The sequence below is a fragment of the Xiphophorus hellerii genome, chromosome 14, assembly GCF_003331165.1.
Source record: "Xiphophorus hellerii strain 12219 chromosome 14, Xiphophorus_hellerii-4.1, whole genome shotgun sequence".
In the NCBI taxonomy this organism is placed as follows: Eukaryota; Metazoa; Chordata; class Actinopteri; order Cyprinodontiformes; family Poeciliidae; genus Xiphophorus; species Xiphophorus hellerii.
In genome coordinates, this window is record NC_045685.1 from 3,853,207 (window position 1) to 3,877,471 (window position 24,265).

At 39.3% G+C, this 24,265-nt stretch overlaps 1 protein-coding gene across 7 annotated transcripts in view; it reads left to right on the plus strand.

Annotated features, from left to right (window-relative positions):
• Positions 1-24,265, plus strand: part of nrxn2b (neurexin 2b) — an 813,260-nt gene that overhangs the window by 170,081 nt on the left and 618,914 nt on the right. For 6 of the 7 annotated variants that reach the window (XM_032584259.1, XM_032584258.1, XM_032584254.1 and 3 more), the window contains exon 4: positions 16,416-16,445. The exons of the other annotated variant lie outside the window; for it this stretch is intronic. In XM_032584259.1, coding sequence (XP_032440150.1) covers positions 16,416-16,445 — 30 coding nt within the window. The remainder of the gene's footprint in view (positions 1-16,415; positions 16,446-24,265) is intronic. 7 annotated transcript variants of the gene reach the window in all.

Genomic DNA, 24,265 nt, shown 5'->3' on the forward strand with positions numbered 1-24,265 from the left:
GTTTCCAAGTATCCATGGAAGTTCAGGAAGAGGAAGGTACCTACTTCCAGCGGTCATTGGGTGATGGACCCTGGAGGTACGCCATGTCGAGAGTCCATGACAGAGCAACACAAAGACAAACACAACCAAAAACAAACACACTCACTGTGAAGGGCAATTTGAGGGTGCATTCACACCAGTACTGTTTAGTCCACTTTACTTCAACTCCAGACCGTTTGCCTAGAACATCTGGTTCGTTTGGGGAGGTGTGAACAGTGACGTCAGTAACGTGTTACAAAGTAAGTCGGACCACTTTTTTCAGTAACGAGTAATCTAACGCGTTGCTATTTCAAATCCAGTAGTCAGACTTCAGTTACTTATCGAAACCACTTTGTGTTACTGTGCGTTACTGTCTTCTTTTGTTATTTAATCGTATTTCCTCTACGCGTCTTGTCGAGTGACCGACGTCTCTATGCAACAGAAATGTAAACAATGGAGGGAGACGCGCATTTTGTTGGTGGAAAAACTGGAACTATTTTGAGTTTCTGTTGCCAAGTCCGATTATTATAAGCGGCTTTGGGCTTTTTTTTTTTTTTAAGTCGCTTGCAAATTTAATGAGTGGCGGGTTGCACCTTTTTGAGCTCGTTTTTGAACGTGAAGTTGCTCATTTGGGCTTGGAAATAAGCAGAGACTCATCATAAATCCCAGAATTTGTCCGTCATTAAGGTAGTTTTACTCAGGCTCTCCCTGTCCATCATTTCCCGGATGATCCGTCCTGCTGTGTCTTTGTTAATGTCAAGTTAATATATTACCTCTGAATGACGTCGAGCTTTGCGTTGCGCTCCAGAAAACTGCAAACATCGAGACTAAGGAGGCTGAGCGTTGTTGTTAGCAGCTGCTGAAAGTAACTAAAAAAGTTACTTTTAATGTAACTTAGTTACTTTCCAAATCAAGTAGTCAGTAATCTAACTCAGTTACTTTTTCAAGGACTAATCAGATATCCGATTAAAGTTACTTTTTCAAAGTAACTATGCCATCACTGGGTGTGAATGCTCAATCGTGCTCTGATGCAGAACAAGAAAACGAACTCTGATCCACAAACCCAGGTTCAAATGTGTATGTCAATGTCAAGTGGACTGGAGAACACTCCCAAAGCAGGAAGCGGACTGTAGCGTAGGGCACTCTGGGTAAATTCATCCAAAACAAATGCATGAGTCTACCTATCCCTTGCTGGAGAAATACAGTATTTCATTGTGTTTTCCATAAGACAAAAGAGAAATACTCCATCTGCTAATATCTGATCCTACTCCATTTTGATTTACATTTCGTGAAGAAGGAAGTTTTGCTCAGTGTCTTCTTCAGAAGTTTTCTTCAGTTGTTCTTGGTGCAGCGCCAGTGCAGGCGAGGAGGGGAACAGGTTTCTCACTGGGTGTAGTTTGACACTCTGAAGATGTAACAAATGTTGCAATTCTGGTCCCAAATAGAACAGAGTTTACTGGACTATCCGATGTGAAAACATCCTTAGACTCCACATCTAGTCTAGCAGGCATATTTTTAGACTTTGGGAGGATCCAGATTCCCCAGAGAGAACCCATGCTAGTACATTCAAACTCTATTTTCCCCAGACCAAGATTGTGGTGAGGATGAAGCCGATGCTTTAAAAATACAAATTACTAGTAGAAATAGAATGTTCAATCTAATCAACCTCTACCAAGGCCTGCCACAATAACAAATTGTGCTGGATGATAAATTGTCCCACTAGTTGTTATAAACGATATTGTTGTTTGAAGACCCTTTTTCAATAATTAATAATGATAATAACAATCCAAGTTTATTTTAAAAAGAACACTTAACACTGAAACTGGAAGATATTTAAAATATTCAAATAAAACACAACAACCAAAAACAATACAAAAAAGTCAAATATAAACACAAACACACACATACCTTCAAAATCATAAATAAAATGCACTATTTTTAAAATTGCCCTTCAAAATATATTAATCACAAGGCGAGATTATCAAGCTCATTTAAATTTATATGATTAATTGATTAAGTGCTTATTGTGACAGGCTTAGCCAACCGCTGCTATAAACCCAATGACAGGCTGTTATAAGCCGGACCTGTATGAATATTTTGAGAGATGAATCACTGCCATCTCTTATCCCAGTTAGCAGCAACATACTCATAGAGTCGCAGCATCGCTTCAGCTTGATTGCAGAACCCACTTCAAACAATGATTTAAAGGTTCCACCTTTATTCTAAGGTTTACACAGCCCTGTAAAAGTGCTATCCTGTGGTAACATTTTGAAACTGAAAAGTTTTTCTACCTTGTTTGTGACATAATTCCTATAAAACGTTAGTACTGCCAAGATCCCAATAACACTAGAACCACCAGAGGGCGATATTTTGATGTCATAACCCTGAAAAACATGACGCCTCTGCTCTGCAGCATATGCAATAGTTAAACTCAAACCTGAAGTTTGCAGCGTCCTACTTTGTTCTTCTCTCATATCATTTTCAGGTGATTGTAACTAATCTCGTCAGACCTGTAAACTCTTTTACGATTTAACTTATTTTGTTATCCAGTAAATGAGCCACCACAGTAATAGTGTTGTTGATTCAATTTTTACTTTGAGATTCACTTTGTCATTCAGCAATACTTCAAGAGGTAGAACTTATGATTAACTTATGATTCTCATAAGTTATGTGCTACATCCTGGTTACCTTAGCAATAGCCTGTTGGTATTAAACAGCTGTCTGTGAGAAATGTTTTGTATTGCTTTTGTCGTGTCAAAATAACACCCATTGGCTAAGAATGCAGATGGGGTTTTTTTGTATTTTCAGTTCCTTTATTTCGATTCAATTCCTTTATTTAACCAGGTAAACTCCATTGAGATCTGGATCTCATTTTCAAGAGGGACCTGGGCAGAAGTCTGCAATACACAGCAACCTGGTTACAAAATAAAACTAATTAATACACATGCACAAGTGTAAAACAATATAAAACTATTTAAAAACAGTGACACTGTGTAAATCCAGTGAAATCAGTTCTGATATCTTGAGTTCCGACTGGAGCTGATTCCAGGCTGAAGGAGCCGTAACACTGAATGCTTGCTTCCCCTTTTCAGCTCGAACATGTGGAACATGCAAAAGAAAAATGTTATTTGAGCGTAAAGAATGGGAAATAACAGATCTGTGTAAAAGAGAGCTGGAGCCAAGCCTAGTAGAGATTTATAAATCATGATCATCAGGTGATTGTTTCTCCGTACGCTTAAAGGAGGCCATTCAGCTTTTACATACAACTCACAATGATGTGTAAGACGTCTGCTACCGGTTACAAACCTTAAAGCTCAATGATACACAGTGTTCAATGATTGAAGGCATTTGGTCGAAGCATTCATATATAAAACATCTCCATAATCCAGAAGTGGCAGGAAAGTTGCTGCTACCAATTTACTTCTAGCTTAAAGAGTGAAACAAGATCCATTTCGATAATAAAACCCAATCTTCATTTTCAATGTTCGTAACAAATTTGCTATGTGATTTTTAAAAGAAAGTTCTTTATCTAGAATAAAACCAATATATTTATAATTACTGACAAACTCAGTTTGTGCTCCTACACCAGTTGTAAGCAATAGAGGGATTTCTGGTAGTTTTCTAGAGTGTGAAAAAACCATTGCTTTTGTCTTATCCACATTCAAAACCAACTTCAAAGTTTGTAAGCGGGTTTAGAACTTGTGAAAGCAGACTGCAAATATTGTATTCCCTGTGACAGTGATGTAGAATAGCAGTAAATTCCTAAGTCATCTGCATAAAAATGATAAAAAGCATTTGACAAATTGTCACACAAGTTATTTAGATAAATAGAAAATAAAAGTGGACCGAGAACTGAGCCCTGTGGTACACCATTTAAAATGGTAAGGATAGAAGAAGTAAAACCAGCCAATTGAACTCTCTGGGTTCTGTTTGAAAAGTAATCAGCTACCCACATGGTAGCTTGATGTGAGAGCCCAATCCTGTGTAGAATTTCAATTAAAAGCGTGTGAGTTACTATGTCAAATGCCTTTGATAAATCAATAAATAAAGCAACACAATGTTTTTTGTTATCAAGAGCCTGGATAAGATCATTAAAAACCTTTAAAGTGGCAATAACAGTACAATGTTTTTTTTTCTAAAACCAGACTGTACATTTTGTAAAACACAATTTGAACCTAAAAAAAATCTTCAATTGATCTGCAACTAATTTTTCAAAAAATTTTGCTAGGATGCATAGTTTAGAAATTGGTCTGTAATTGTTTACCTGTGATGATTCCCCACCCTTAAATAGAGACAAAACAAATGCTGATTTCCAGACAATGGGGACTTTATTAGAGATTAGACTTAGATTAAAAATATGAGACAATGGCTCTTCTATAAACTCTGCAGCCAACTTTAGAAAAAAAGCATCCAGGTTATCTGGCCCTGCCGATTTTCTGGTGTCTATGTTTTTCATTTCTGTGAGAACCTCAGCTGTACAAATAGGGGAAAAGTTAAAAGTGGTGGAATTACAATCATTATTCAAAAACAGCTCATCAGTATTTACATTTTGACCGAATGAATTTGAATCATCAAATAGAGAGCCTACGGAGATAAAATGCTCATTAAGATAATTTAAAACTGCTAATTTATCAGACACCATTTTACTTTTTTCCAAACAAAATTTGGAAAATCACTCAGTGGCGCCTGCTCAGTAGCTGATTTCACCGTTTTCCAAAATTTCTTTGGATCATTTACATTTTTTGTCATCTCTCCAAGGTAATAATCTGACTTTGCTTTCTTAATTAATGAGGTAATAATTAATTATTTCTCAATTTCCTAAAACAAAGCCAGCTCTCCTCAGTATTGTTTTTTCTTGCTCTAGCCCAGGCTGCATCTCTTTGTTTAAGCAGAACCCCAATCTTTGAGGAAAACCATGGATTACTTCGCTCCTTCACCCTAATTTTACGTATAGGAGCATGTTTATTTATTAGTCTTAAAAACTCTTTATGAAAATACCGCCAGGCAAGGTCTACGTTATCAAAAAGAGAAAAAGAAAATGTAACAAGTCATGTACAAAAGCTTGCTCATTTAGGTGTTTTAAATCAAGGGTCATGATACATGGCTTAGGTTTTGGTAACTTGAGATTTCTAACTGTACCTACTGTATAGCACAATAATCACTAAAGTTGTTTGCAAAAACTCCTATTCCTGTATATTTATGCGGAGCGTTTGTCATAATTAAATCAAGGAGTGATGATTTTAGAGGACATTTGTTATTAGGTCGGGTGAGGTAGTTAATTAACTGGGTGATATTTAAAGAATCACAGATAGTTTTTAAGCTATCTGAAGATGTTGTCAACCAGTCTAGATTTAAATCTAACAAAACGAATTCATTATTATTTAGATCAGCTAGATATTTGTTCAAATTAGTGAGTGCATCACAGATAGCAGAAGGTGGTCGATAACACCCTGTAACTGTGATATGCTGAGCATTAGTTAATTCAATTTTCAAGGCTAGTAACTCAAATTGTTTTGGAATGGATACAGAAGATAGAAGTGTGACATGGAAGTTGTTCTTTACATACTGTAGATGGCAACACCCCCACCTTTCCTAAGGCGGTCACTACGAAAAACATTATAACCTTCTAAGGAAATATTTTTATTCGTAATGGATTTGTTTAACCAAGTTTCAGTCAAAACTAAGATATCCGTATTAGTAGTTTCAATCCAGATTTTAACCAAGTCTATCTTAGGCAATAAACTGCGACAGTTAATATGTATTATACCAAGACCTGATCTGTTTTTGAATTCTTCCGGTGTGTCAATGCTGTTGAAAATTGGACCTGGGTTTGGTTGCACATTACCTGATACTAAAAGTAAAAGTAGAAGGAGTTTTTTCCATTGAACATTTACATTTGATACCAAGCCAATTTTCCTGACCTGAGCAAGGTGTATTAGAGAAGAATTATTTAACACAAAACAGCTCCTTAAAACAGACAAGCACATTAAATGAACCATGTTATGTGTTGGCATTTGATTAAAGTAGTGCCAGTGAATAATAAGATCTGAGAGGTTCCAAATTGTCTGATCAAGGGTCATCGACCTGGAGACATTTTTGAAGGAGTGAGCCATGTTGTTATACAAGCCCTCAGAAGGCTTTGGCACATTTTCAAAGGTGTAAACGCCTAAGAACAATATCAGAGAGTGTCTCATACTTATCTGACCAAAAGTCATGTCCTCTCTGCACTTCTTCTTGGAATTTCAGGAAAAATTTTGACAATGTAGCAAGCTGAGATGGTGTCTAGCAGGCAGAGATGACAGCTAGCATGTAGAGACAATGGCTAGCAGGCAGAGACAATGGTAGCTAGCAGGCAGAGACGATTGTGGCTAGCAGGCAGAGACGCTGGTGGCTAGCAGGCAGAGACGATGGTGGCTTGCAGGTAGAGACGCTGGTGGCTTGCAGGCAGAGACGCTGGTAGCTAGCAGGCAGAGACGCTGTTGGCTAGCATGCAGAGACGATGGTGGCTAGCAGGCAGAGACGATGGTGGCTAGCAGGCAGAGAGGATGGTGGCTTTCAGGCAGAGACAATGGTAGCTAGCAGGCAGAGACGATGGTGGCTAGCAGGCAGAGACGATGGTGGCTAGCAGGCAGAGACGCTGGTAGCTAGCAGGCAGAGACGCTGTTGGCTAGCAGGCAGAGACGATGGTGGCTAGCAGGCAGAGACGATGGTGGCTTTCAGACAGAGACGATGGTAGCTAGCAGGCAGAGACAATGGTGGCTAGCAGGCAGAGACAATGGTGGCTAGCAGGCAGAGACGATGGTGGCTAGCAGGCAGAGACGATGGTGGCTAGCAGGCAGAGACGATGGTGGCTAGCAGGCAGAGACAATGGTAGCTAGCAGGCAGAGACTCGCAACTCATGTGGGAGTCTGCCGCCAGGAGGTTTCAAGAAACCTCCTGGCAGCATTTCTGATGATTTCCGTCTTTTCTCAGTTCTATCTTAGATTCTGACAATATACTGAGTTTATAAGCCAGAGGTAGTGGGATTTGCCGGATGCATTTCTGCATTCATATAGGATGTAGTGCACAACACTATGATCTCCATATGGTGGTAAAACACTTCTGTTATAATCCTTTGTATGTTACTTATTTGTATGAAGCATCATTTGTGGTATATGTACACAACCTTTGCTGTATTCAGCCTGTAACGGGATTGATGCTAATTTGCGACACTTGTCATGAAGGGCTCAAGATTTTATTTTTTTCTCCTTGTCAAAAACACACGGTAATATGTAAGAACATGCCTGATTCTGAAAGTTGACTTGAGAAAGAGGGCAGAATCACTCATTAAAGCATAAAGACATACATTTGACATTCATATAGTTCTGGTATTTTGAGATTTTCAAAAGACTGACTATATATAGAGCATGCTCAAATATGCAGATGTTCAATACATTTAGCCTTACTGTCTTCTGCTCCATTCTTCTTGTAAAAACACCCTAGCGATGTTAGAAATACCCACCCATCAATCGGATCACCAATCAGAGCTTGTCGGATTCCAGCCACCAGCCATTTTCTTGCGTCGTTCGTAGTTGGAAGTGTCGATGCTGAAGTGCCTATTATCAGACATTGTGGTTCCAGTCAAGTCTCAGTGGTGGTGTGTTACTCTGAGTGATTGTAACTTTGAATAGAGACTCACATCATCTGACAGACCTGGACACAGTTTAATGCATCACAACTGACAGATGACCGCTGTTGCTGCTTTGTAAAACGGAACGAGACCATAAAGACTTTATGCTTCAGTTGCTTTGTGCTTCTCCAGGGGTCAGATACCCTGTGGTAGTTCTGTGGAAACACTACACTGAGTAGTAGTGTCCGAGTCTGAATGAATAGACTCGGACTCAAAAGTAAAACAGCAGATATCACACGTACTAAAATAAGTGCAATCCCGTTTTCCCCCTTTTTTGAGAATCACAGGAAGACCAATCCTAGAAGACTGTTGAGGGGTTTATTCAGTCCAGAGTTAGATAATATGAAGAAATATAAAGAATAGTTGCTGCAATTTGAACAGCAAATACACGTTTTGCTTCTATTTCTAACATACCAGGTGTTCTGCTGTTTGAATTCTATCTATCCTGGGGACGTTCTAACCTCTTTTTTTCAAAACTTCAAATAAAATGTGCAAACTTACGCACCTGTAACACCAGACAGGCAAGTTTCTGATGTGAATAAGACATTGAATTGCCTGTTAATCAATTTAAACCTTTGTTTGTTTGGACAGAATTAGTTCAAGCAGTGGAAAGAAACATCCGGAAAACAGAGACTCACCTCTGTTATCAGAACATCAAAAATAATGTCGGTTGCTCTCGATTTGCAGTGACGTTTGTGTCAACCAAGAAACTTCAGCAACAATGTACAACCTTAATTTTTATTTATTCAATTATAAAGGCACTAATGTTTGGTTTGATAGTATTTACATTGGAGATTTGTTCATTTTCCCGTTTTGTTCGAACCATTGAGCTGCAGTATTTTGCATGACTCACTGCTTCCCTTTCCAATTTGTTTCTTAAAAATACTATTGGATTTTTTTTTTTTATTAGTTTTGTTTCGGGGCTAAATAATATGTAACAGTCAGCAATGCAGTTAAAATATAAAAGTGTTCTGGTAATTCTATTTTGCCTAAGTTGATTAAAATCTTCATTGCTACTCTTAAATTTTTTATGTAGAAACACCAGATCTGCTTGTGGGGGAGGAAAAAAAAAGTTGGTCTGGAGAATTTATTAATAAAAAATATTCCTCTTGATTCATTAATGGTCCTCGTGGTATTACAAGTGGTATTGAGTATTTTCATTGGTAATGAGATCTTTGCAGACATTAAAGGTTTTCCGCATTGCAGTTTGGTTAAGGTTCACTGTGGCCATTACATTGTGAAATCTCTAATAATTTAGGTTCTGATTGACATCAAATTGCTGTGAAAACAATGGGCTATACAAAAAAAAAAAAAATCCTCAACTTCACCTGAAGTCCTCACTTTATGAAAAGGGTTGATATTTGTTCACTTTTTGAAGCGCTGAAAGACGTGGAATCTATGTGGCAGAAATGTTTGTAGCCGTTAGCTCCTCATCACCCGCTTCCCTTCCTCATACAGTTGCCACTCAGACTGAATTATTAAAGCCTGCTGAAATCTGCTGCGGTTTTAATATTTAGTTTTGGAAAGGTCATACATTATAGATCAGGCCGATGAAATGATAAATGTTCACATTGAATGAGATCAACCTTAAAGCTATTGCGCTGTTATTTTTAAGCAGAGCCTGTAGCTCTTTACTAACAGAGATAAAACGGCAATCACACGGGTAACGTTGATCCAGGCCTGATGGAAGCATTTGCCTCATTTTTGTACATTCTATAAGTAGATGCATCCTGCATGCTAATTTACTATTTTAATGAATCTGTGGTGGTATGTTTTTCTATGGTGTCTTTTGGAATGTTTATGAATTTACATTTAGGTTATATTTGATTGATAAATGGAAAGCCATTTATCTGCCATCATCAGTGGCCATGCCAACTAGCCTTAGCATCTGTGGCAGGCTATTTTGAGGTGAACCAGCTGTAGCTTAGCAGATTGCTAGGAGTTAGCACAAGGGTGACTGACAAGCACTAAGACCTTCTTCCTGTCTCTCATTGGTTGTTTTTGACTGGTGCGTTTCTGCAGTTTATACTAGGAGGACTGGGAGAAGGCTTGTTTTTTTCACAGACTATCTGTCTTATATTGTAACAACATAATGATAATTTCAACAAATATGTAAAAATATATTTTTTTTTCTGAAAGTTATAAACTGTAACTTTAACAAAAAGTGCATGGGGTGAAACAAGGGCAGAGTTGCTTTGTTGTGCTTGGTACCCGTTCACAACTGCTTGCAGTTCTACTTTAACGTATTACTGCTGTTTCAGTTTGTACCTTTTGATCATACTTGTTCCCTTCTTCAAACGTAGATGTGAACAGCTGTTCTCAAACCCACTTTGCATTCAGCAAAAAACAAAACCTGCCTCTATCTCGATATGTTTTCAAGGAGAACATAAACCAGGAAATAACCAGATGTTGGTGTAAGTCTTTGGAAATTATACTTGTTAATATGCCATGTGGTTCCCACGGGAGAGGGGGTGGGGGGCAGACTTCAAGGTGAACTTATTCCTGTGACTCGTTCTGTGAAACGAGGGATGCGGCGTTAGATGAGAACCCAAGTTGAAAAGAAATAGTAGACCATAATGATGATGACGGCCATTTTTCTTTGTCCCCCTCGAGTGGTGAGTCGCTTCTGCTGTGACCCAACACATCTGCTCGTGTGTGTGAATGTGTCTGGGATGATGGAGCTTAAGATTTATAAAAAAAAATTGCGAGTAAAGCTGTGACGGTTCTTTCAAAACCACGTGCCGCTATAAGATAACCATTATTTGCTAAACATACAGGCTATGTTAATTGGATGCTACGCTAATTCCCACATGTTGTGGTAATTTAGAGGTCTGTTTTTTAGCGTCCAATGGTTTAAAAAGAGCAGTTAGAAAAATTAAGGAGCATTATGTGCTGGCAGATGAGAAAGGAGGAAAAAATAGGTGCCAACGTAGAGTTAAATATGGAGGCCGAGAAGGTTAAGGTGAGCAATAAAGGTAATAAACAAAAGGAAATGGGAGAAAAACAGGACATAACAGAACAACGTCTTCTTCTAATGACAAAATTATGACTGGCCTCCATCTGCCACTCGATCATAACCAGGCAGTCACACTCTCCAGACAGCACCCGTTCCATTAGACACTCCCATCTGTGCTCGCCACACGATTAACAATGTAATCAATGCTCAGATGTGGAGGAGGTGCGGGAACGGTGGCTCGGATTTCATCACGCTCCCAGGCTGTAAGGAAGCAGCACTGCTTTCCTTGTTGCCGTGGCAGTTTGATTTCCTCTACGATATCGATGAAGTCTTTGAAGAGCATTTCCTTGTGATCGGATTTCAATGTGTTGCAAAGATAATTGGTGTAAATGCTCAATCACGCCGCCTTATCTGTTGTCGAGCTGGTGGTATTGAGTAGAAATTGTTTTTTATTGTTGTGTTTGTACACAGGTCAGGCATTACATTATGACCACATGCCTAAGAGTCTGTTGGTTTTCTTACACTAAGATATTGATTTTTGTTAACATTGGTTGAACAAGGGTCATTACAGTTGAACATTATGACGTATCATCTAGACTGAAATGTTATACTTATAACTCGAACTTTGGTTTTCCCATCATTTGGTTTGTTCAAAGAAAACTGGAACACAAACTATGTACCATAATGGGTTTTTTTTTTCAATTTCCTTTTAAACAACAAATATTCTTTTTTTATTCTTAAGTTGCTTGATTTGGCAATTGAAGTCTCACATTTTTGTACTCCATTCAACATAATTCAAGTTACGTTATAATTGTTGTGGTTGGTATTATTCAATGCTGACAGCTTCAGAAATCAGTCACAGCATTGATTCTGTGACGGATCAATGCATGGCTGTTTTATCCATTTAAAGTTTACTCAAAACGGCTTCACCTAGTTGGAAACATTTTGAAGCAATTTCGACACTAGAGAATAATAATAATAATAATAATAATAATAATAATAATAATAATAATAATAAAAAAGACATTGAAATAAAATGGTGTTCTAAAAGTAGATTTCCAGTCAGTGACCTAAATAAAGACGGACACATGTTGATTTGGCTTGAGGATTTTTTTTTTTTTTTTTTTTTGCGATGATTATTACACATCAGTCATAACATTATGACCACATGTCTAAGAGTGTGTCGGTCCAAAACAGGCCTGACTCATTGCCATCATTAGTACCCTAAAAGTATATTGTAGTATTTGACATCAAGCTTGCCTACTTCTTCCTATTGTGCATCTTCCTACTGAGAGTTCTCCATTTAAGCGATGCAGATGCATTAAGTCATTCATGCAGTTAAAATGACGGTATGGTTCGTGGGACCAGGCCACCTCCTTCTATCGCTCCATGGTCCATTTCAGATGTTGTTTGGCTTTGAGGTCCGAGTTCAGGTCCTAGTGATCCAGCCTTTGCTCTCCATGTACACCACTGAGACTCGGCTGCTCACGAACCTGGTTGATGGGCAGCCTGGTCCGTCACTGTTTCTCCTCTTGGACGACTTTGATAGATAATGACCGCTGCTGCCTTTGAACGCCCCACAGGAGCTGAAGATTCGGGGCTGCTCCGCTCACCCTTCCCCTTCATCTCGCCTGTTGTTTCTCCTTCATTTCCGCCGTTTACTTATCGCCTAGCGTATTGTTTGGAGGAGAGACTGTGGTATGTTTTCGAAGTGTGATCCTGGATCAGTGCATACCTTTTAATTGCTTTCTACCTACGCCTTTTTGTTTTTCTTTTTTCTGTTTGCATTTTAACACCTCCTGATAAAAAGGCTTCTTATCGTTTATCTCATGTTTTCTTTGTCGTTCACCTGTGTGTGAAACTAAAGCTGGACGTTTAGTTGTGAACAGCAGCCATTTAACAACCTGCAGCTGCAGCCCTCTTTTTCTCTACTGCTTCTTTCTCTCTCTGTGGGTTTTCCTCTTCTTCTCATCCTTGTTTTTTTTTTTAAATGTATTGATTTTCTTCTTCTTCTGTTCGGCTGCTTCAGCCACGTGAGGCTGGAATGAGAGGACATGTAGACGGTGGTGTGTTTGAGCGGTTTGGTATGCAGCGACGGCAGCATTCTGTTTCATTGCAGGAGCCTCAGCCTTATCTCCTTAATGGACTATGAGCAGAGGGAACAAAACCAGAAAGTGGCACAGTGAGAATGATTGGTCTTTATGCAAAGGGGGCCGGCACGAACCCGACCTCCACCGGATAAATAACGCGCTCTGCATGCACATTTCCTCTAGCCCTGGATCACAGGATGCATTATATAAAGAGCAGCAGGAATATCTTGTAGTCATTTAAGTCTCTTTAGTCCGACATGCTAGGCTAGGTTGTGGGTAGCTATGCGTTAGCAAAATTAGAATTCTATAATCGGTTGTTGTATTTTGGTCTTTGTTTACATGTGGTTAATGTTTGGAAAAACTTTTAGAACCATCCAGCCAGTCGGTCGTCGGCTGGAACCCGAGTCTGCTCAGGAAAGCAAAAACTTTTGTTGTACTTCCTCAGATCTTATGAAGTTTTTTCTTTATTTTACAACTGCTAGATCTTCATCAGACGTTTATAATGTCCTGGTTTTTAGAGCAGAGTTAGAACATAGATGTGTCGTTAATCTATCAACAGGCCTTTATGTCGTCTTTGGCCCCTTAGAAGACTAAAAATAAGGCAGTATTGAGTAAAAACCTGAACTGCCTTTTAGATCACCGTTAGCCGAGTTGTTGTCTCTGCATGGCTCCTGTTTGGGTCGCTCCTGTTCTTCGTACAGTGCCAAAACGCCGCCGTTTGACACTGAATTGTTGCTGACATTCGATTGTTTGCTCAGGCTTCCAGAAGCTTTGTGTTTGAGGTGCTATCGATCACCGAAAGACAGGCCGGCTCGAAAAAGATTTGACCTTTACAGTCTCCTTGTTTGTGACCTGTAATGCCGTTTTATGTCCTGCTGCTGCCTGAGGATAAATCCAATTTCTTTTTAGTTGGGAATGTTCTCCGCTTTAGGCCACAGGGTTTAATTTTTCTGCTCCTCCAAGTGTTTTCTCGAAGGACTCTGTTCACAAAATACATGCTGCTGTACGAGTTCATGAATACAGCCCCGTAGATAGAAATGGGGGGGAAAGACAGACTTATAGATGAAACAAACAAAGAAAGAGAAGCAGGCAGGCAGCCAGGGACAGATGGACAGAAACAAACAGATGGACAGATATGGGAGACGGACATAAACAGAAACAGACGTCTAGACAGAATCAGACAGACAAACATATAGACAGATATTGGAAATAAATTAATAGCAAGAAACAGAGACAGATATGGAGACACAGATGTATAGACTGATGGATAAGAGGGATAAACAAACAAATAAACAGAGGGACAGACAGAGACACAGGTATACACAAAGAAACAGATATGGAGATAGATGTAAAGACACAAACAGAAACAGATCGAAATACAGACAGAAACAGACAGACATGGACAGACAGAGAAAGAGAGATGGAGACAGACACATAAACACAGAAAGAGATGGCGACAGACAAAAACAGAGATAGAGATGGCGAAAAAGATGAAGAGATAGAGACAAAGAGATAAAGATAGAAACAAAGATAGAGACAGAGATAGACAAACAGAGATAGAGTCAGAAAAAGACAGACAGAAACAGATACAGTAGATATGTGAGAGAGACAGATCACACATCACTTTGGTATTTAATGTTTCTGTTTCCTTAGAAGCTTGGATAAATTTGACAGAAACATAGACACTGAAATACTTGGCAGCTTGAAGCTGAAGTGAAACAGTCTGGCAGCAGAGCGTTCATAAGCCAGCATGTTTCTTCTGTCTACATTCAGTTAAAGATCAGTGTTTCTCAGCATAGAGACCTGCAGTTTCTACCAGGTTTGCTCTGTGGTTTGGGCTTACCCCCCCATCCCACCTTCATATATTTATCCAGTTATGACCGCAAGATTTCTGTGTTTTCAATAAATGTAGCTGCATGTCTTGCACAGTTTGTGTAAAGTAGCCGTCCATCAGTATGAGGTTTCTATGGCGACGTTGTGATGCTGCGGTTGTGCCGACGCCATTTGATCCGTTTCGTGTTGTTTCAAGTTCTTGGCGTGCCTTCCAAACATGATTCATTCCCCTTCAAACGTTTCCACACGTCACGGTCTGAGCACACACTTCAGTGTGTTTTTACAGGGATTTTGTGGGATAGACCGACAGAAGGCGGCGCATAATGGCAAAGCGGAAAGAGATCGAGGCATGATTTCCTGGATTTTTACCACATCAAAATCTGAAAAGTATGTTTCGAAACTGCATCCAGCCGCTGTGAGTCGACGCTTCGGAGAGTCGTCTTCCACTCAGATCACAGCTGGGGATGTTTTGATGTCTGCACCCGGTGTTAACGTCCAAAAAAAAGCAAAACTGAATTTTTTTGGGGCCACTTTTCTTTTCCCAAAAATGACACAGCTGGATGGAAATTGACTTTGAAAGGAGGTTTTTATTTCGTGCTGCAGTTTTTCCATTGGATCTAGGTCTGTACGTTGATGGGACCGTTCTAACGCACCAACGTGTTAGAATTGATCTAAACCACTTTGTTGTAAAACGGCTTTATTCATCAACAAAACTCAAACCTTTTCTGTTTGTAATGTTCAACTTTGTGTTGGTCAATCACACACTGCAAAATCACTAAATTTTGCCAAGTATTTTTGTCTAGCTTCTTGCAGACATATCAATCTTTTGGTCATGTTTTCTTATATAGCACATTTTAGTAACAAGGCAGTTGAAGACAGAAAATCAACAGTTGAAATTTTACATTTTTCCAAGTGCTGTCGTATTACACTTGAATTGAGACAAAATTAGCTCAAAAGTAACTTGTCATTAAGCTTGTTTTACGTCAATAATTCCTTAATATTGGTGGAAAAGTTCTAGTTCCACTGGCAGATTATATAACTTACAATTTGGGGAAAATGTCTCATTATAAGTGAAATAATATGTCCGTGGAACTAGAACTTTTTCATCAAAATTTAAGCAATATTGGCTCAAAACAAGCTCTCATTTCTTCCTGAAAAGTTACTGCAAAGTTAGTTTTGTCTTAATTCAAGTGCACCAGGATATTTGCACTCGAAGCCAGACCAAACCTCCTTTTTGCGCTTTTCCAGTGCTCTCATCAAAACGGCACCGGTTTGAGGTTGGCAGGTGAAACGTGACTGAGGTGGGGAAGCTTGACGGGTCTGGAAGTCTCTGAAAGGGCGTCATGTCTTCTCTGCAAATCGGCTCGGGTTCTTGCTTTGTGATTTGAGGAGCGTTGGAGATAAGCGTTGGAGATAGCCAATCAGATCCAAGCTTGTTTTTCTGCCAAACAGTTCTCTGTGTGTTCCATAAGTACTTCAGTGGAAAAAAAAAAAAAAGCATTTGTGTGAGCAATAGCCTTCGGCGGTTGCGCCAAATGAAAATGCTTTTTTTTTTTTTTGTTTTCCAGACCCCCTCACACCTCACTCAAGAAGTGTTTGCTTGTTTTCTGTTGTTATTCGCTCTCTATCTCTCTATCTTTCACTCTTTCTTGTATTTTTTGTTCTTGTTTTAGCTTTTTTGTTGTACTTTTTTCTTTTTACTTTTAAACTCTGACATCCAAGTCTGCCCCAGGATGTCTGTCACAAACTGCAGTCCAACGTTGTGACAATGCTTTTTTTCCTTCCCGTGCCTTTTATGACCTTCTTTTTCTTCCTTTGTGTTCCTTTTTTCTGTTTTTTCCCCCTCAAGGTCTGGCGCACCTGACGTTAAACGACCAAGGTATGGGTTTATTCGTTTTTTTTCCCCTTTTTTTTGTTTTCTTTTTTTGCTTTTTTTTTAAAGAGGAATTGACTCGGCCTCTACGCTCCCAAAGCTACTGTTCTCCCTCACAAGTTCCTCCTCTGCTTTCCACCTTCCCTCTGTGGCGTATCCTTCCATTTTTCTCCCAAATCCCCTGCTCTGTTTAATCCTTTTCATCTTCTTCTCGTCCATGTCCTCTTTAACTTTCCCTCGTCCCCCCCCCCCCAACCTCCCCCCTTTTGTTTGTGCCTCCTTCCTCTCCCTTGCTGCCATTATCTTTGTGTTTTTTCTGTGACCTCCGCCAATGTGTGTTCCACCCCTTGTCCTGTCCTATGGCTCACGTCCTGGACTTCATCACTGACCACCTTTGACCCCGCCGGCCTGACTTCGGGGGCTGAAGGTAACACTTTTCTGCTATCCCTTTGTGCTTGGGCTTAATCAAAAAAAAAAAAAAAAAAACTAACCTGAAAAATCTTCTGATTCTATTGGAAATGTGTTTGTTGGTCAATGTTTTAACAGCGAAATGCCTTCCAGCTTCCATTCACTAACACTTCGAGGTGAAAGTGTTGTCGAATGTGCAGAGTTTCTCATCACCACTCTGCTGACATTCCCATTGTTTGGCAATGATTTTGTATATTGTCTTCGATGGGCTGACTGTGACCAAGATGAACTGGGATCACGTTTTGAACGTTGGTTTTCATGGGAAATGCTTTGACATGAACACAGATTTCTACTGATGTTTTTCTATGTGTGACACAACAGCTGTTAAATGTCTGCTACACATCCCCTTTTGTCACAGATTTCCCTTTTTTTCTCTTTCTTTTTTTTTTTTTTTTACAGGTTGACAGAATTGGTTTTAAATGACTCGGCAAGCTCCGCCCCCCCCCCCCCCCACTGATGTGCTTTTATTTCCTGCCCTTTTTCAGCCTCTGGCCTCTCGCCGATCCGGCTTATTGAATGTGGTGTTAAAGCAAAGTTCACGAGAGGAAAGTGAACATGTGCAATGAATGTTTTGACCTTTACTGCAATAGAAAGAGGTGCCTCTCCTCTCATTATGAACCATGTCACACAAAAAGTAAGGGGGGAAAAAAGCTGCTCTACTTTTTATTTAATTGTCTTTTTTTTAAATCATTTTTATTATTTCAGCCTCCTATAACAATCAAAGCTTTTATACATTTGCTTTTCCTTCAAGTGGTTTACAAGGAAACTTTACCCAACACAGTTTGATCACCCTCTAATCCAGGTGTGTCCAAAGTGTTGCCGGGGGGCCATTTGTGGCCCCTGGGCTGATTTTCTGCAGCCCCCCAACTGCAATTCAACAATGATACAGATCTGTCCCATGTAGCACAGGAGGTTGATGCATTTTAATGAGGGTAAAATTATTTCTGACATCACTTTCTTACTATGGAAAATGTTAAGTACGACACAATGTATTCATCTTTTTAAAACTTCTATAATACATGGAGTCACGTTTATCCACAGACGTTACTGAAAAGCGGACCTTGCTGCACCCGAATCAGCTTTTATTCAATTTATTAAACCTGGTTAGATACAGCAGCCATTTTGAAAGAGAATGACCAAAGTCCTGTTCCTATAACTGAAAATAAATGTATTCAATCGAGCCCAAAATAAATCAAAAACTAGATGACTCTTTTCTAATACAGCAACATGAACAATCCTTAAGTTTTGGATTTACAATGAAGCTTCTCTTCCAAGAAAAAAACAAACAAACAACCCCCCTCCTCTACACCCCCCCCCCCCCCCCCCCCCCCCCAAATTTTTTGGTCAAAAAATCTTGACCATAATTCTGCCCAAGATTGACTTAGGAATTTTGGTCAATGAGACAAAGTTTGTAAACCGTTACTCTAAAGTCTGGTTCACATGACAAGATTCTAAAATTGTCGGCTGATTTTAAAAACCTGAGACCATAGACAAGATGGTTTGAAGAAGGATAAAAAAATCTTAGCTATAACAGGTTTAGTCATACAGTGGGAGGTGTCGCGCAAAACATCACATATGAACCGATTTCATTCACCAACATTCAGATGTAAGATGGGAAAACTCTCAAAACGTCTCGAGACCAAACGTGAGTTCAGAGTAAACAAACATGGCCGACTGGGAAGACGCTCTGTCGATCGTTCAGGGACTGCATTTAATGAAGGAAAAAACAGTAGGAAAAGGCATTTCCCCACCAGACTTTCTGGTGCGCAGTCGTAGTTGACGCAACAATAAAATATGTTGACTTCAGTTATATATACAGTACAGATCAAAGGTTTGGACACACCTTTTAATTCAATGAGTTTCCTTTATTTTCATGACTATTGACATTGTAGATTCACACTGAAGGCATCAAAACTATGAATAACACATGTGGAAATATGCACTAAACAAAAAAGTGTAAAACAACTGAAAATACCCCTTATATTCTAGTTTCTTCAAAGTAGCAACCTTTTGCTGTGATTACTGCTTTGCACACACTCTGCATTTTCTTGATGAGCTTCAAGAGGTCGTCACCTGAAATGGTTTTCACTTCATAGGTGTGCCCTGTCAGGTTAATAAGTGGGATTTCTTGCCTTATAAATAGTCATGAAAATAAAGAAAACCCATTGAATTAGAAAGGTGTGTCCAAACTTTTGGTCTGTACCGTATATATATATATATATATATATATATATATATATATATATATATATATATATATATATATACATGTATATATACAGTATATCATATGACTTCATAATTTAATGCCTTTAAATTGGGACTCTGTCTCTTGAAAAATTCCTGCTCCTTCTGAAACTCCGCCTTCAGGAAGTCATCACAACATGGCTCCTCTATTAACCCTTTAACGTTTTTACCAGTGTTGCACTGAGAAGTAGGAAACTGCAGCTTTGAGGAGGCGGGGCTTGGTCCACCCAGGCATTATGTACAGCAGAATGGTTGCCATGGACATTAAAGGATTTCTCAAACATACATGAAAGAATGAAGGCAACACTTGAGGTATGTTATTGATAAGGGAATAACAATATAACGTAAAGTACAGCTCATAAAGTCAATTTTACATGATACTGCCACTTTAAGAGCCATCCTGATAATTTGGGTGTCAGAAGTGGAAAATTGCGACAGAAGCGTAAATTAGAAATCAGCCAGACACTTTTTGGAGACATTTAAAAAGTCTGGGACCTGAGCATCGAAACTCAGAGATGCCATATACACCACACATAATCCATGCTGCTACTAAGTTGATTAAAAATATTGCAACAGTAAATCATAAATTACATTTCTCTATCTCTTAAAATGTGGTATTTATCTCCACAGGCAGAAACAAGTCTGCTTCATTCTAATGCTGTCAAGCTTCACTGTTTTCAATGTCTTTATCAAGCTGTAAGGCACTATGTCCACTAGGGGGCAGGTCTGAGTTAGCTTCTTAAATTTGAGGCATATTTCGACGCTAGCAAGGATGGAAAAAAATCAAATCTAAATATTGTGCATTATCTTAAAGAGAAATAAAAGGAGCCATAAAATACATCATGACATTCTGACTTGTTTGGGAATTGTTTTTTTTTTCTTTTTCTCTTCTTTGGTTCTTTTGCTAATCAGCTATACTGTGCTCCGTCTACACTCCCAGATCAACGACTAAAATAGCACAACAAATGAACACGGAACGCATCTGTGTGTTTACCAATAATTCACTAAATCAGAATAAAGTTTTGGCAAAATTATTGGGGCCTGCCATGCAAAGCAATGGCAGGAACCTATTACTATTTTTAATCTGCCACACACCAAAAAAGTCGAGGCTTTTTTTCTCTCGATTTTTACGTTATCACAAATAAGTTTCTTGTTAAAACAAGACGCGAAACTCGTTAAAACGAGAGCTTCTCATTATACCAAGATGAGTTTTATGTCATTTTATAAAGATAAGATATAAAATCAACATACAGGGGATAAACGAGCACAGAGGGGCTCGCTACACCTCTCTTCCTCACCCGGTTTCCTCTGCGCCATACAAATCCCCAGAGCTGTAGCTTTTTTACTGTTACGACCTTCCATATTTAAAAGATGTTTTGGTTTTAATGAGATATAGACGCCGTTATAATGTGTTTTTAAAATCTTGTTAAAACGAGGAACTTTTCCTCTTTTAAAACGAGTTTTGCGTCTCCCTACAGGGAGAAAAGTTTTCTCGTTTAAACGAGATGCTCAACCCAAATTTATTTCGGCGCTCGGGCACTTACACGCTTCCGTAGCTTTTGTGTGGCTTAGCAACTAAAAAAAGAAGGCATTGAAAACTCTGAGCAGATGTTTTCTAAGCGTAATCCTGTTATCTTTATACTGCCTCTTTTTCTTTTTTGTTTTTTTTGTCTCGTTAACATTTCCATAAACCTTCCTCAGATGAACTTTATCAGGTATGCATTCTGGGATCCACTCCAAACTGAGCCGCCTGTTCATCAAAGCCCACATGCTTAAAGAGAGAAAAGCACAAACTGGAAAAAAGAAAGGAAAACACTAGAACAGCAGGAAATCTGACACGACACCAGCATTTATCCATCGTGTTTTCCCTCTAGCATTGCTCTAAATCCAACATGAGACATTCTTTAGATTTTACACTTCAAGGGCAAACTCTTGATTTTTTGTTGCTTCTTCTGTTATATATATATATATATATATATATATTTATACACACGTGTGTGTGTGTCTGGGCAGGAAGCAGGATCTAAAACTTTTATCAATAACTTTTTGAAAGATAGCAAAGAGAAGCTGGTACTGTGTAAAATAATAAAACTTTAGTTTGGTAAAACATTTTTTGACCTTTTAATGAGAACTTTCAAAAATGACCTTTTGTAATTCCTTGGAACAGGAGTTCCGGACCTCACAAACGTTTGTGCTTGCTAGCTATGCTAACTTGAGGAGCAAAGCAGCTTGATAAGTTGGACTGGCAGCCAATCAGAAAGATGCGCAGGGCAAACGTCAATAAATTATTCCATCTTATAGTTTTATAATAAAGCTTAAGAAACAAATTAGAATTTATTTTTTTAAAAATGAGTAAAATATTTATTAGATTACATTTTTGCATTTTTTTCTCATCTTCCCTCCTGCTTTCTGAGGCCTCCCATAATTCCCCCATTTTGAATAACACTGCCATAGGAGATTAAATTAAATGACAGGATTAATATAATTTTGGAATTTCATAAATGCAAAACACACTTCACTGAGATTATCAGTCTGATAGTGTCAAGTAATTGGCATCAACTATGATTTAGTCTCATTTGTGTGTGGGCGTGTATATCAGATTTGATAATAAATGTTAAGCCTTTCTCCTTAGTGGACAAAAACATGTCAGATTCTAGAAATGTTGGCGATTTGCATGAACCTCACCGGGCAGCACACAGTTCAGCTCAGACTTGGTCTTCTCTCCTGGCCCACAGCAGCAGCTCAGTATAGGTCTTCCATCAAGAAAGCTGCTAAAAACCATCATGGACCAGCAGTTTGTCCAGACGGATGTCCCTGCCTGGGGTTGTAGGTGATGGGAAACCTCAGAGGGACTTGAGCAGGACAATCTGGTAATGGAGTCTGATCATCAAACTGGATCCTTCAGCTTCAGGGTGATGGGATCCGAAGCGCTTTGACATGGGAGCCATAAAAACAGAACAGGGTCTTGCCTTTCGTTTTCCCCCTAAGGCTTCTGGTTAGCCCCCTCCCCATCCTGACCAGTTCAAACGTATCCCACCTAAAATACATTTCAATACATTACTAACATCAATCCTTGAAAATGTCCTTTAAAATTATATCCAGTTGTAGTGTATAGATTTAAAATGTCCACACACTGTGGTCCAAACTGTGTCAAATGGCCGAAGATGTGGCTTCTTTTAAAGATATAAAAGACACATGCCTGAAACTTTTTACTTTGCCCCAAAATAAATGTGTAGGAATTTTAAAGCTATTTGCACCAATAGAGCGAAAACCTTGTAGATTAGTACTCTCTATAGGTGTCCGGCCTTCAAGGTCCAGTTTTTATGCTACGCTAACACAGCAAGCAAATCCAACCCAAATCTTTTTTTTTTTCCCCATATGCGACCTATATCCAACTTTATCACGGCCTAATTCCGATCCTTTTACCCCTAAAAATATCTGATCTGTGCCTCTTATTTGTGGTACTGAATTGGATACGTATCATTTCTCTATGTTATGTTGCATTTAAAGAAACTTTCATCATCAACTTGCGTCACAATCCCGCCCCAGAAGAAGCCAGACATGATCAATCCAGATTTAAACAATGGTTGAAAATTATAATGATCAAAATTCTGAAATGCATTTTGTCAGTGAAGTGCATCACGTCATAATCCTGCCGCTCTTGCTTCTGACTGCGCATCCAAACAGAAGCTGCAGTCATTACGCTACAAAAGCAGTGACTGCTCTATTGGTTGTGCTTTCTTTTTATTAACGTCCTTCATGTTATGATCTGGTGACAGTACTGTCAGCTCTGGAGAACTTTAAAGTCGATCCATAAGCAGCGGCATCCATTGTTACTCCCGTAAACAGTGCGCTGCCAAGTTTTTCTTCTGCGCAAACGGGTCACTTTGGGGTCATTAACCGTTCACACTGATTGCAGCCTTATTGGTCCAAAACACCAGTCAGTTTTCTGCACCGCTTCCTCGGCATGCAGCCATGTCCCCCAGAGTCCTGCTAACGACCTCGTTACTCGGCTCAGAGAAACATTTAAAAGTTGCAGGACACCGTCCCCTGAGGACTGGATTTCAAGACACCCTGCTCTAACCTAAAAATGTATACTGCGTTGTTCAAGGACATACTTTTAATATCTTATTCAGAAAAGAATTGGATTGAGAACTTTGCGACCGTGTGGCCGTGTGGACACGAGAGCTCAGGGAAGTTGTTGTGCCCACATGATCTTTGCAGTCTTTGTGGGGACCGGACCTTGATGACGTTTGTTTCTCCCCTCATTTTTAAACTCAACCAAAATACAAAAATGTCTTTAAATTTAACAGCAACAAACGGCCACAAAATGAGCAGACCTTCCTACATGATTTGTCAACAGTGCAACGGCGTAAAATAAATCTCAGTCCTGCTGCTAAAGCTGCTTCATCGTATTTTTAAAAAAGTCGTCAGTTTCTATGTTAGACCCGATACCCTGGTAACACAAATCCAATAAAAATCTACGGACATTCAATTTTGAGATGAAATTGCCAGGGTGAATCATCTCACCAAACACTTCATTCAATTTTAACATGGTTTTGCTACTGCTATATCTGCTGCTGCTGTCAGGTGAATGAGTCAACTCTGCATAGCAATGCCCTCCCTACAAGCAACTCTCACTTCTCTTTTTAGCTACTGCCGGTGCTTGAGGAGTTGCTCAAGTTTGAATCCTGGTTCAGATGCTCAGGATCAGAGGTTTCCAACCCTGGACCTCAAGATCTAGTGTCCTGCAGGATTTAGATGCATCACCGTCAAATCAAATGATTGGATTAGCTCTCCAGCAAACCATCAAGCTTGGGAAAGGTCTGATAATGAGTCATTTATTTGATTCAGCTGTGATGGAGCAGGAATGTATCCAAAACCTGCAGGAGAAGTAGATCTCAAGGTCCAGGGTTGGAGACCTCTGGTCTAGATGCTTTCTTTCTTGCTTTCACACCTATCACTAATCTATTTAACCTCTCCCTACAAACTTATGATTTACCCCATGATTGGAAATCTGTGGCTGTCAACCCTCGTTTTAGTGATATGACATATTAAACCAATACAGACCCAGGCCTGCCTCTATTTAGCCATACCTCTTACAAAATTAG